Raw genomic sequence first — 14,431 nt, forward strand, 5'->3', positions numbered from 1 at the left:
AAAAAAGTGTGTGAAACAGGCTTAACATACTACCATTTGTGTGTGTGTGTATGTGTGTGCGCCAGGCAGCCTGTGGTTTGTTGTGGTTGTGGCGTTTTCTGTGTTTACCGTGGCGAGCCAAGCTGTGTTCCTCCACCCCACAGAGAAGAAGAGAGGAAGAGAGAGGATTTTCATCCCTCTCGTTTTTTCCTGGCTTTCTTTCGTCGTTTTTCTCCGATATTTTTAATCGTTTCTTTTTCTCATTTTACTTCCTTTCATCTCTCCGTCTCTTCCTCCTGTTTCTGTTGAGCATCCTTGTGTGGAGAACTAAAACATTTCTGGCTCGGCTTTGTTTACATCCCTGAGTGTCATTACCCTGATGTGTGTCTTCACGTGGAAAATGACAAGATATGCACACACCATTACGCTGCTATTCAAACCGTAAACAATAATAAGGTAGAAAAATACCAAACATGTCTTCTAATATTGCCATATTTGCACTGGTTGCTGCCTGTGCAGTACTAGAGCACCATTGTTGTTAATACTCCACTGATAATCGTCCCCAAGAAATCAACATTTTAGTTGTATCCCCTCCTTCCCCTCTCTCCATCAGCGTCTCGGGCACTGCGGCCAAAAAGCTGGTTTAAGCTGTGTGAGAATCCCAGCAGTGCTTACAATGGTTTAGGCACACTGGTGGTCCTCCCTCCGACTCTCTCGCCTCTCTCCTCCACAGACGAGGTGAAGCGCTGGAGGCAGATTCCTGCTGTAAGAGCTCACATTCCTGGAGAGCAGCAGGAAGCCCCAGGCTAATATGTCTCACTTCTAACATTACAAACCATCTGGGACCTGGAAACATCAGCCTGTCTTTGTGGCCTTTCTTCTCTTCACTGTTTGTCTCGCTGTCACTTTCTCCCATTCTTCTTCTTCTTCTTCTTCTTTGGTATCCTCTCCGTCTTGTCTGGTGGAAAACGTGCCGTTGTTTGGTTTCTCGCTCTCTGTCTGTCTGTATGCCTGCAGGACATCACAGCAGTGACGATGACAGTGAAATGAGGGTGGAGTGTCTCCTCTCCACTCTCATTTTCTATCTGTGTAAACACACACACACACACACCTCTTCAGCCCTGTTTCAGTATGAGCGACAGTTGAAACTTTCAGCTGCTGATGTTGTTGTTGCCTCTGGAGTGTTTTCAGAAAGATAAGAAGTAGACGGTACTTGACCGGGGCCGGTCGCTTCCATCAGTGCTGTCAGCCGTCGCTGTTGTGAGATGAAGTGGGAGAGAAATATCAGCGCTGTAGTAACACTTAGCTTGAATTTTTACCTGCAGATACAAACTTCCCCTAATATAAGAAATATATTCATATATATGAAAATACTACATATATAAAATGACTCACGGTCTCCTGATATTTCTATCACTGCCACCAACTTTTAAAACTTGACATTTTGAAAAATAAAACATTTATATATGTATATAAAAGTTTTTATAATTTTTCTAAATTTTTTAAAGTTTTAAAAATTCTACCAAAATGAAAATGTATAAAATAAAATGTGCTACAAATACAATTGAGTACATACAATAATATAAAATATTTAATAAATAGTCAAGTGTGTAAGAAACAAAATGTAAAAAAATACATTTAGAAAAATATCAAATTTATATATATACATTTTCTAAATGTCAAGTTTTAAAAATTCTACCAAAATGAAAATATATAAAATAAACTAAAAATAAAGTAAATACACACACACACACACACACACACACAATAAATTTAAATATTTGCTAAATAGTCAAGAGTCAAATTAATGTTTTGCAACGTTTTATTGATTTGAAAAACATAATATATATATGAATAGAATAAGTATTGTTGTTGTTTGATTCTTACAGGATCAGGTATATTTGAAGCACAGCATGTGCTCTGTTGTTTGTTCACTGTAAAGTAGAAGTCAAGTAGATAATAGGAGTAATCATGTGTTGCAGCACTACAGAGGAGAACAGGTTTCCTGCAGCGTTTCAGCACAGCGCCAGCTTGGGGTTTTTCTTGCTGCCCTCAGCTGTAGCAGGATGCAGACCTGTTGAGTGTGAGGTCAGTGCTGGAGCAGCAGCAGGCGGACACCGGCAGCTGTTTATGCAGAGGAGGAGTCACTGCAGACTGTTAATGTAAATGTAACGGCCTTTCTGTGCAGGTGGTGCTTTAGAAGAACAAGTATTTTTACAGAGGCTTGACCTCCAGAGCTGTGCTGAATGTCTAAATAAGTGTGGGTTTATTTCTGGGCTGTATGAGCATCAGTGCGAACACACAAACACCACACATGTATACACACATGTGTGGTGTTTGTGTGTTCGCACTGACTCACAAACAGCTCTTTGTGCGAGAGGTTGTTCGAGCACACGTCCAGTTTACAATACGTACACTCATCCTCATCAGTGAGAAACCTTTCATCACTCAAATAAGCCCAAGCCTTCACATCTAAATATCCTCAAGATGTTGATCTTTCCATCCACCCACCATCCCTCCCCCTGCTTCCAGTAAATATTCAAGCGCCATCATGTGTTATACAGTTTGGTTTCATCCGCCGTTGAGTATACATATTCTGTTTTCCACAGTGGAGAAGAAGTAAATTCGTGCCACATGTAGGACGCGCCGTGTGTCTGGCTGCATTCGTGTGTTTTTATTGATTTAAAAGAGAAAGATGAGCCGCCAGCAGTAATGGAAACTTGTATCAGCACTCTATCAGGCTTGAAAACGACAGGGTGCAGCCTGCAGTAAAGAGTGGGATATTGGATTTTCTCCTCTTCTCTGTGCACGGCTGTTTGTTGATGTCATGGCTCGTTGTCTCTCCTGAACCCCGTGAATGTGTGAGGTTGTCATTAAAAATGCATACGCTGAATATTGGAGTTTTTATTCGTAAAATTCATCTCAAGGTGAATCTCTCCGTTTACCTGTGGATCTGCTCTGCAGCTTTGGCTAGTGAGTCAGAGCAGGGTCTCCACTTGGCCCGGCTCATCTTTAAAGCCGATACGATCCATGTGTTTAGATTAACAAGCGACTGGGACCACTTTTAAGTGAAGGGGTTCAGTCCAAGTACAGCTCGTCTCAACTCAACAGATTTTATGTTAATTTTTAGCGGTTTCTGGTTCAGATTTAGCATTTTTGTGGCAGCATTTTGCAACATTTTTAACTAAAGAGGAAAATTGCTGCATTATGTTGTATACATTTCAGAAGAAAACAGACCTCTATCACTATTTCAGCAGCATGCTACATGCTCAGCACCAAACAGCAGATATACACTCAGCAGTTGAACTACAAAGTCAAAATTTTCAACAGGTTCCCAACAAGTTCCCAACCTGCAATTCCTTTAATGACCACTTGAGGGTGGTTCCAAAATTACACAAATCAGTGCATTAATGCTATTGTTAAGTCCATGCTAATGGCTCCATTTTGCTTCCTGAAGTGGCCTAAAAAGTGCACTCATTTTTGTTCTGTTTGTCTGATTTGAACATCTGTGTTCTGGGTGTTTGTTGCCTGGGAGGACACCCTGAGGCAAACATGTTTGAGGGACTGCGGTGCCAGAGTGAGAAAGTCCTGAACTCTCCCAGGAAGATTCCATCCTAGTGGATGAAGTGAACATTCAGACTTATAGGAAACATCCTTTTTTTGATGTTAGGTACATTTCATAAGAGACTCTTCTAAAACGTCTCCTTGGACACATCATGTCCATTATAAGCTGCCGTCTGTCTGAGTCAGTACTGCTGGGTTATAATAACACACGGTTAAATGAAAGAAGCAACAATGTGTGCTCCACAACAAGGTTTCTTCACGTATTTAATGCGACCTTCAGATCCTCTTCCCTTCCAGCCTTTTCAATGTGTCTCCATCTGGCCAAGTGTTCATAAATTACTGCTGTCTGAAGAGGGGAATTCACTGGTGATGTGGCATTAACCCTCTGCGCTCTGTGTCTCCCCCTGCAGGTGATGAGCAGCCGCTTCCTGCCCTATGAGACCATAGTGACCGACGCTGTCCTCAGCCTGGATGAAGACACAGTGCTGTCCACCACAGAGGTACCTTGGTGCTATAAACACTCCTCTGTCTGGCCCTCTGGTGTTTTTTAAAGTCATCTCTGTAGACTTTTTAAATCACTTTAACTAACTCTCCTTTCACTCCCAGCTTCTTCTCTCTATGTTTCTTGGTTCTCATTCCAATCCCCCCCCTCCTGTTGTCAGCAGCGCTGTTATGGGCGTTTTTGTTCCACATGCTGTGGGGAGTGTTCCCGTTTTCCAGGGGACACATTTTGGCGTGGCACCATGGGAGGCCAGATGCCGCTTTGAACGGCGCAGGATTAGATCTCATAAAGGCTGTTTGAGCATGAGGAGGAGAATTCCTGCAGCTTTAGAACAATAATAGCTCTTCTGAACGTGCACCCGTGTTTTTTTTTTTATTGTCACGCATGCTGCTTCGGTTGGAAAGTAGGTAGAATTATTAGTTACTGAAATATTTTCCCCAGTGACTGTAATATCATTCAGCTTCTTTCACCGCGAGCTAAAGCAGAAGTGAGTCAGAGCTCCTTTCTTTTTTTTTCGTCCTGCGGGACTTGTTCTTAAGCACAAATTCTGCAGATGAAGACGACATGCAGTGTTTTAGGGTGAATTATTTTTTATGTTTGGCAATATAAGCACTCTCTCTCTCTCTCTCTCTCTCTCTCTCTCTGTGTTGTATGGTGCAATAATATGTGGTGTAATGCAGAGTACGCGGGCTGTTTGAGGAGCCGTTGAGGCCTTTTTGATGTTTTTTTGTCTAATTATTTGATTGAGCGCTTTGATCGTCGCCACAGAAGCTGGCTGCAGGCAGCTGCTTAGGAAAGACTGCTCAGTGTTTGATGAGGTTTTTTCCTCTGTTGTATTTTCACTGAAGTGTGTTTGAGTGTGTCGTTTCTTTGTTAGCTCTCCCTGTAGTCTCTTTCATTCTTTGAGTTTTTGTCTTATTCAATATACTGTAAATAGATAGTTTTATAGCCCTAGTATAAAATGTTCATTTCACAACATCAGAAGTAACAATTTCATGCTTAATAATTCATCCATCAGTTACTAGTGTCTACATATTTACTGTAAGTCGAAAGGCACAGGGTGGAGACTCCAACCTTATCACTATCATACATATATTGGTATTGGTGTAGGGGAGACCGGGGCTTTTTGTCACATGGGTAAGTTGTCACACTTGCAATAACTTCACCACAAAGTGGGTCTACTCAAAAGTGGAAAACTAGTTTTGTGTGATGTTGCATCCCATCTGGGAAAAGCAAAGCACGCTGTCAACTGACGTGAGGACACATTTCCTATTTTTCACATTTGAAAGTAAAAAATACCAACTAAATATTTTTGTAATTGTCTGCTTAAAGACACAAATATCAATCATGTAACATTTGAACCTGTTAGAAGAGAGACTAAAGTGTTTGGCCAGACTTAAGTTACAGTGCTGCTTCAAGCTAACTTTAAAATATGGCTAATATTAGCAAACATGGCTGTTTGGGGCAACTTGTCTCACTACTTGAGTAAATGCAATAATGGACACAGAGAATCTGCGGGTTAGTGGTTGTTCAATTAGTGATTGTTTTTTGAAAGAACAAAGAAAAAACTCACAGGAGAAGATTTTTTTTTCATTTATGCCAAACATGTGTGACGTATTACTCCACACGGTGTGACAACTTACCCACTAATGGGGCAGCATGTCACATGTGTGCACTCCCTATTTTAATGCTGATAAGTCTGCACAGAACAGAGATATCAAAATGAAATGAATACAGAGTTTGTGGCCAGTACTTTGTTCTTTCATTTGGTAAGCATTTTTTAACAATCTGATGAACTAATTTTAAGATATATAACAGAGTGTAAAATGTGTGACAACAAGCTCGGGTCTCCCCTACATGCTAACAGCCCATCTTTACGGTAAATGTCTCTGGAAATATTCACCACAGTGAGTTCCGATGTGTGACATATTTGGAAGTAACTGAACCCTGTGTTTCTGCGTGCCCAGGTGGACTTTGCCTTCACCGTCTGGCAGAGTTTCCCCGAGCGAATCGTAGGTTACCCCGCTCGCAGCCACTTCTGGGACAGCAACAAGGAGCGCTGGGGCTACACGTCCAAATGGACCAACGATTACTCAATGGTCCTGACCGGAGCGGCCATCTATCACAGGTATGAGGGACATACTTCAAGCTGTCCTCGGCTGAGTCTCCTCTTAAACTCCTTCTATTCTCCTTCTGTTGTGCGGGGATCACAGTGTTGCTCTGCTCTGCTTTCCTGTGCTCAGTTGCCTCTCTTTTGATTCAGCACTTTGATGCATTGATCTGTAGATTATGAAAGTAGGTGTGATGTTCAGTGAAGCGCAGCCTCAGGAAACCAGTGTTTTGACACAGACTATGTTTTATTCAAAAAAATGTCAATTTGTCTGCTACACAGCCCTCCACAGTTCCTACGTTTAGTTCAACCATGGCCCTGTCAGCTTTAATATGGCTTCATTCAGCTGCGATGGGAGCAGTCCATTAAGCTGAAGTCAGCCAATCACTGCAGCCTAATGCTTAATCACTTCCAATAAGTCAGACGTTCAATCCCTGCAAGGACTTGAACAATCAGTCATCTGAGTGATAAAACAGGCTTTTCCTGAAGTTTAACATCTGTCTCCTTCTCCTCCGTCACGCCTTCACAGGTATTATCACTTCCTGTACACCAACTACTTGCCCACAAGTCTGAAGAGCATGGTGGACCAGTTGGCCAACTGTGAGGACATCCTGATGAACTTCCTGGTCTCTGCTGTCACCAAGCTGCCGCCCATCAAGGTCACACAGAAGAAACAGTACAAGGAGACCATGATGGGACAGGTGAGACAGAAATGATGCAGAACCACAGGCCTAATTCTAGAACGCTCCCTGAGTTTATTCTCATTTTTCTGAGCTGTGATTCAGGCGTTGTTTTTCCTCCTGTCATGTCTGTGTCACGGCCTTTCAGCTGCAGCAGACTTCTTGCTGCTTTATGAACAGCATGAATTATTCTCTTGAAATGCTTCGGTGCGGCCCCATGGGTACAGTAAACAGGACAAAGTCACTAACAGCGCACAGACAAAAGCACAGAAAGGAGTCGTGACTTGCGTCAGGGCTTCTCATTCAGCTCCGGCTTTAACAAATATCGCGTATGATGCTGCTGGTGATTTATTGAGAAACATTAATGTCAGCCATCGTTCAGTAATGCTTTTCTCTTGTCGCTGTGGCTCAAAGCGGAGAGTGATTGAATCAAAGAGTGCTGATGACTGTTATTGTCTCTTTCATGTCAGGAGAGTGTATTATTCCCACCGATCATCTAAAATAGTGCCTCCCAACTTGGTCTGAGTGTACTTACAGCAATTCTCACTGGATGGTGTTTATGTTCTAGATACGTCCAGTAGGATGTTCAAAAATGGAACATTTTCTTTCATACAATTCAAAAGTTTGGTCTTTTTTTAAATATCATGTTGCAGAGTTAGATCTTTCATCAATGTATCCCTAATTTTATGGATCACATATTATCTATATTAAATCATATCTTATATTATAATCATTTAAATTCAATTTAAACTTAGTTTAAATTAAATGTTATTGTTTTATTGTGCAAAGAATTGTAATGTAGCTTCCCTATGGCAGATGACCCTGCCTGCTAACATGGACAACATGCTAGCTACTTAATGGTGCAAAGTTAAGTTAAATTTAAGTTAATCTTAAATTAACTTAACTTATAGACACTTATAGATCAAAGTTTGATCCATTAAGTAGCTAGCATGTCATCCATGTTAGCAGGCAGGCTAACAGCTTTCCTTTTGTACTGTTAGCGAATGATGCTGAATGAGCTCTCTGCATCCCCTGTGTGGGGAATTACTGATTATTCATAACACCCTGCTCTCTCATCTTCCTCCTTCAGTCTTCGAGGGCTTCTCGCTGGGCCGACCCGGACCACTTCGCTCAGCGGCAGACCTGCATGAACAAGTTCGCCAGCTGGTTTGGCGGCATGCCGCTGGTCCATTCCCAGATGAGACTGGACCCCGTCCTGTTCAAGGACCAGGTCTCTATCCTCCGAAAGAAATACAGGGACATCGAGAGGCTCTGACAGGACCGGCGCCCCCTCGGGGGAGACCCCACGCAGGGGGAGGCACGAGAAAGAGACTCTGTGGAGAGCAGGAGGAGTAGTCGGACTACGGCAGGATGGACAGGGAGAGAGGCAGCTCTGTCTTCCACTCAGCACATTGCCAATGACCACAGCGCCGCTGCTGCCAGGACTTGATGCGGGAAGTGATGAATAGAAAACAAGCAGATGGCGTTTGAATATGAAAAACGCAAACAAAAAAATGCAAACACAGGCAGACAAAGAGGACTACACAAACTGGTGGACATGCCAAACAGTACTGTATGTTTCGCATATGTGCAAACACGCAGCACGCACTACTGACGTCAAAAAAAACTCCTGGATAGAATATTTTTTTGTAGGGACATGAGGACAAAAGTGACTTTCCTGCTCGCTCGGCACATGTGCAGGACGGTAGAAGAGGGAAGACGTTTGCGATCGCAAACCTGGCAACACAAATCCTACTGGTCGCCCCTAGCAACCCAGCAACCCTTCCTTCCTAGTCTTGCATCAGGACATAAAACTGGACTCACAACAAAATTCCTGCTGTTATACCCGGCTATTGACACACATCTCTGAGCCTGGAGACTGAAAACATCTTGCCTGTCCTATTCTAGGCTCCTTCCTTTATGTGTTGATATGGCCTTTATAATGGTGTAGCTGCTTCGCCGTTATCAGCAAGATAAGTTAGAAAAACATCTCATTTCATGTCCCATTTTCTCCTCATACTCGCCACAGCAGTCGTACTTTTCTCATCTTTTCCCACTTACTTTCATCATCTTTTATTTCTCCCCTTCAAACTCTTTACTTTCACTTTTCTCCTTGAGCGTGTGTGTTTATGTGTGTGTGTACAGAGCCTTGAAAAGTTGGCTCATCCAACCATAAGCTCAAGCGGAGTACATTTTCCCTCCATTGGAATGAGCGAAATGAACATTTCTGGATGAAATGGAGCAGAACGTTGCATTCTAACCAAACTCGTTTCACCCTTTTTTTTTCTTTTTTTTTCCTTCCTGCATGGTCTCGGAGCACTCTTCTTCTTACAGGGAGAAATGGTATAAAATGTCAGACCATAGCAGGTTTTAAGTGACCAGCATCATTTCTAAAGGAGTGCTCACAGAGAGATTTTTAACGCTGAGCGCGTCGGTGCCATTCTGACATCAGGGTCTGCCTTTAAAATTGTTTACTGCACATCACGTTGCCTGCATCAGTGCGAGACGCCTCGATGCTCTTGTGTTGACATATTTAGTCATCAGTCCGATGCGGCTCTCTCCTGCCGCCATGTTGTTTTTATTATTTATTTCTTTCCCCCTGACATATCAAAGGACCTTGGAGCCATTAAATTGACAAAAGGTTTTCTCCTCCATTTGTCAGGCAGAGATACGTTTAGGCTTTAATTAGGTAAACCTATTTTATTCGGAGTGCTGTTTTATTCCCAGAGGACAAACTGTTGATGAAACCCTGAACATTATGGACCATTTTGTTGTGAAAGCAGTGACCCACAAACATGACCCCACTGGCTAATGCAAGCCTTGGTAGGACAGCTATTTTTTTTGCGCGTGCACACACACACACACACACACACGTGTCACACTGCTGTTGTATCCACATCAAAAACGGCTGACATTTTGCACCTTAAATGATCTTACTGGTATTCGAAATGCTAAAATAACTAGCTATCTCAGCCTGTAATAGGTCTGTGCTGACTGAGAAAATAGCTAGGTCGAAGCCAAGCCGCTACACGCTGTCACACATGCTCAGTTTGCAGACACTTGAATGAAAGCAGCGTGCTTTTAGTGGCCTTCCTGTCAGACAGGCATCCAGCATGATGCCTCCGCCAAAGCTGTGCAGCGTGTTAATCAGTTAGCCGTCATTGTTATTGTCAATATCAGTGTCTCTCACAATCAGTGGCTGCTTCACTGTTTTTATTTTCTTCTGCACAGTTTATGTATAATGTTATCTTAAGTGTCAACAAAGGGTCAATACTTCAGTGTATCATATCAAACCCAGCGGGACTAACATCGTTTTCTCCCTCATGTTTTTTAAAATCACCTCTGTACATTCTAGGACTATGCGTTGTGTTTGGCAGGAGGGATTTATCATCTGTTTAACTCACAACAGCCTGCATCTGGTCCCTATGTCATCTTCAAACAACCCTATTGTTAAAATCCATATCAAGCCTTGTTATGTCTGATTGTTTTAATTATTGTTATTGATCATCTCGAAAGAACTGCCCCCCCCCCAGCTTTGCAGAGGAAAAGAAAAAAAATTACCTATTTCAAATCCCTGCTCTCAGCACTGTACATAGATATATATTTATTTTTTAAAAAAAAAGAAAGACTGTGTACGACATTAAGACTGATCCTGCATCGCTGAAGGGAGTTGGTGGTATTTATTCAGTTTATTTTCTACATGCTGTGCACATTAATCCACACAGATGCCGATATATATACAGCTCGTATTATGTTTCACCACATCGGTTTTCCAGTGGGGAGGGGGCATCTATCACACTCTGGTGTCTTTCTACTACAGGATGACAGAGAGAGAGAGAGAGAGATAACATTCTCAGAGCTTTAACTCCTGAAAATACCGCATACACCAGTGATCTAGAATTGGATTGGTCGGCACCATCTTGGCTCTCCACGGGAGTCAAATTGTAAAGTCCCAATAAAAAAAAAACAATGCCAACTGACACACAGAAAATAATAAGCAGCTGGGGCCCCTGTACCAGATGGAAACATTCTCAGCAACATCTCTACCCCCCTAAATGCATTACAATAATGGGTCTGAGGCTGTTGTGCTTAAATTGCCTCTTTCACAGCTTGGTTTCAGGTCAGATAACTTGGCAAACTAAACTGTCCCATCATTGAGTCGCTGTGCTGTAGACTACATCGAGTCCAGAGTGTGATGGATGCAGGAAAACCTACACTAACATGCCTCTTGTCATTTCATCAGGGGAGCATTATGCAAGATGTGAGTTTGAGCTTCGACACAGATGGAAGAAGGTTTACCCCAAAATGTGCAAGGCAGTTGGTGTTTATAGTAGTGGTGTGTGTGTGTGTGTGTGTTGGGAACCAGTCTGTTCTTGATTTGTGCCTTTTATCAACATGTGAGTTCTTGACATGCTGAGCACTGTCAGACGTGTTATTTCCAGTAGACGGGCAGCAATAGCACTATGTGCAGGGACTGAACACCCCTGCCTTCATACACTGGATGAGTCACAGCTTCCACTCTCATATTACCATGCCCCATTTTCTTCTTTTTGTGTTCGGACACTGTTGCCAGCGCAACAACGCATGACCACTTCCCATTTCTGATTATTTATCAGTGATTGGCTGTTATTACTTAACCAATCAGCAGTGATATCTGTTGATGTGAAAGGACTTGGCCAAACCCAGCTGTCCTGATGCCTTCTCCTCCCTCCTACCTTGTAATTAAGAGAAGACTTTTATAGAGGTCACAAATGAAATAGATAAATGCCAATTTTGTAAGAATGATTTATAAAAAAATAAACTCATATTTGATGATAACTGCATCTCTCTGTGTCCTTTGTTGACATGCATCCGACACCCTGCAGAACTGCTATCATTTTCACTGTAACACAAAGCTACAACTGACACTTATGACCATGCCAAACTCCGTTTGGTCTCAAAACTACATTTAGCAACAAAATATATGCACCAGCTGATATAGGAATCCAATGTAAAGGCTAGTATGGACAACCACAGCAGAGCTAGCAATAAAAAACAAAGATAAGAAGCACAGACAATATAAAGCAGCAAAAACACATCCAGTCTATTCAGTAGGGCTGTAATCAACCAAAGAAAGTCTTGGTCGACTGAAACCCTCAAATTTCGACTAAAAATGCATTGGTCATCTGAAGCGTGCTGCCGCTGCTGCGAGCAGGTGCGCCTACAGTTATAAAACAATTTAATAGACTAAAACGTCAATGTTCATATGCTCAAATGGATGGGCAGCTTTCCAGACAGACACTTTTTTTCCCGTCTATTTTCATGAAACGCTGCCACACTCTGACATGATAGAGGAGGACTGACTGTAAATGACACGGTCAAAACTAAATAAATATTCAGCAAACCACCGGGCCTTGTACTCTTCAGTCTATCTGTCTCTGGTGGGTCGGGCTAAACCAAAGTAGTGAAAACAAGGGGGGTGTTCAAAGACAGACTGTTACCTGTGAAACGGGTGCGCTGAAAACACCCCCATTAGCACTTAGTACATTCCTCCTGATACAATTAACGCTACAAAAAGTCGACCAATCTGAGTTTTGGTCAAGCCAGAACGTGTCCACCAATAAATCAACCAGTCTTCCGGGAGATTACAGCCCTATTATTCAGGCCACAAAACCAGAAGACCAATCATTAACACACATGCAGCCCTCAATATGATATATGAGGATCTGTATCAGATCTCAAAATAAGTGATGGCAAGTAAGGAGTGGGACAAGCAAATGCAAAGAAAGGAAATGTAAACAGGAAAAGCAAATGTCCTGAATGTCATTCCTCTGCTGACAATACACATCACAGCAGCCTGAGCAAGACAGCTAGCCAAACATCAACAGCCTCTTCAGCAGCATGCGAACCCTTTACGATTGCATTAGGAGCGATATTAAAGGCCACTGTAAGCAGGGGACGGACAGACATGATAACACAACAACCGATGTTTTGTGCACACATTGTTAACATCAGCCCTGCACATTGTTATTCATTTCATCAGTTGTGACAGACCATGCATGGACAAGTACTCAGCCCCTGACCTCTGCCTCAGCTGAAAGAGACACACTCCATTTGTACAGTAATAATAGTCCCTCAATGCAGCGTTGCCCTCGGAGATATAATAACCACCTCTGTATTAGACGCTGAGGAGGGGTTTATTAGTCACTACTCTGAGCATTGATTTTTGTTCTACAGTGCTGAAAGCCTGCTCCGATGCTGCATCTGTCCTTCTCTTTCTCCCTGAGGACAATAGCCTCATAACACGTCTTAGATATGACCCCAGCTTTGTTCTGAATTATTAAACACACCCATATCAGACACTGATATTCTCATGCATATCTGTGACCTGACAGAGCTGCCACACGAGTGTGTGTGTGGCTCATGTTTCATTTTGGTGTTGAATGAGGTCCTTTGTGAATTCTTCTTCTTCTATCTCTCACTGTCTAATCTATAATAAGATTTCTTTAAAACAGCCCTGAAGACAGCAAACATGAACATCTTGTAAAATCACAAGCCACATATATAGAGCGTCTCACTGCAGGACACCTTTACTAATTGGATAAATAAAAACATCTCAATAAGTTTATGAGAAACTTTTTGGAAGAGATCCTGACAAGTGATAACTTGTTAGCAGCTACTAGCAGATGGCACTCAAGCAGAGACGTTTTCACTTGATGGAGAGGTGTTCAATAATGACAATCAGCTTGTTAAAAATACGCACTCACTGCAGGAACCGAGATCACTGAAACTTCACAGCAGCAGGTAAAGTGAAGCACTGATAATTTGGCTGTCATTACCAGAATCTTTTATCATTTCAGGACGTGGATAATATTTATTTAAAATTAAGTAAAATTACTAATTCAGGAGTGGAAGACAAGGTAACCTTAGGTTCCGGACATCAATCAATGGGAGGAAGAAGGGGTAGAAAAAGAAAGAGGGGAAGTAGAAGTACTGTGGAAGAACTCTACCTGGTAGCTACTAGCCAGTGGTGGAGGAAGTACTGAAGTAAAAGTACAAATACCCAGCAAAATATATACTTAAGTAAAAGTAGAAGTGCTACATCAACAATCCTACTGATTGATTTCCATTGCAAAGGATATCTGATCAGGTTAAAATAATCAAAGAAATCATTTAAAAATTAAAATGGACAATGTTTATCAGTACCCAGAAGCAGCTATGGACAGGTCTGTGTGTCATGAGGCAGGCTGTGGGCATCAAGTGAACAGAGGGGCTGGTACATGAATCATTATAAATGGTGTAAATGTAACTACAAACATTGTAGAAATGTAGTGGAGTAGAAAGTACAGATAATAGCTGCAAAATGTAATGGAGTAAAAGTATCAAGTATGCACTATTACTTTTACTTAAGTAGAAATACATAAAAAATGTACTTAAGTACAGGAACGAAGTACAAATACTTAGTTACTTTCCACCACTGCTACTAGCACAGCAGACAGTAAGCAAATGATTGTGCTAACTCTGTGCAATCTACATGTCAAGCTAAGTCTTAAAAACCTATCAAGACAATGAAATGTGCAGAAAATTATTTAAAATTACAAAATGTCAGTAGACTGG

The 14,431-nt window shown here is 42.0% G+C and overlaps 1 protein-coding gene across 1 annotated transcript in view; it reads left to right on the forward strand.

Annotated features, from left to right (window-relative positions):
- The window catches only part of ext1b (exostosin glycosyltransferase 1b), an 89,875-nt gene extending 78,222 nt beyond the window's left edge, over positions 1–11,653 (forward strand). The window contains exons 9-12 of the mRNA XM_028422809.1: positions 3,954–4,043; positions 6,013–6,173; positions 6,685–6,856; positions 7,926–11,653. Of these exons, the coding sequence (XP_028278610.1) occupies positions 3,954–4,043; positions 6,013–6,173; positions 6,685–6,856; positions 7,926–8,111 (609 nt within the window). The 3' untranslated portion in view covers positions 8,112–11,653. The remainder of the gene's footprint in view (positions 1–3,953; positions 4,044–6,012; positions 6,174–6,684; positions 6,857–7,925) is intronic.
- The last annotated feature ends 2,778 nt before the right edge of the window (positions 11,654–14,431 follow it).

The sequence above is a fragment of the Parambassis ranga genome, chromosome 2 (genome assembly GCF_900634625.1).
Source record: "Parambassis ranga chromosome 2, fParRan2.1, whole genome shotgun sequence".
NCBI classification, from domain to species: Eukaryota; Metazoa; Chordata; class Actinopteri; family Ambassidae; genus Parambassis; species Parambassis ranga.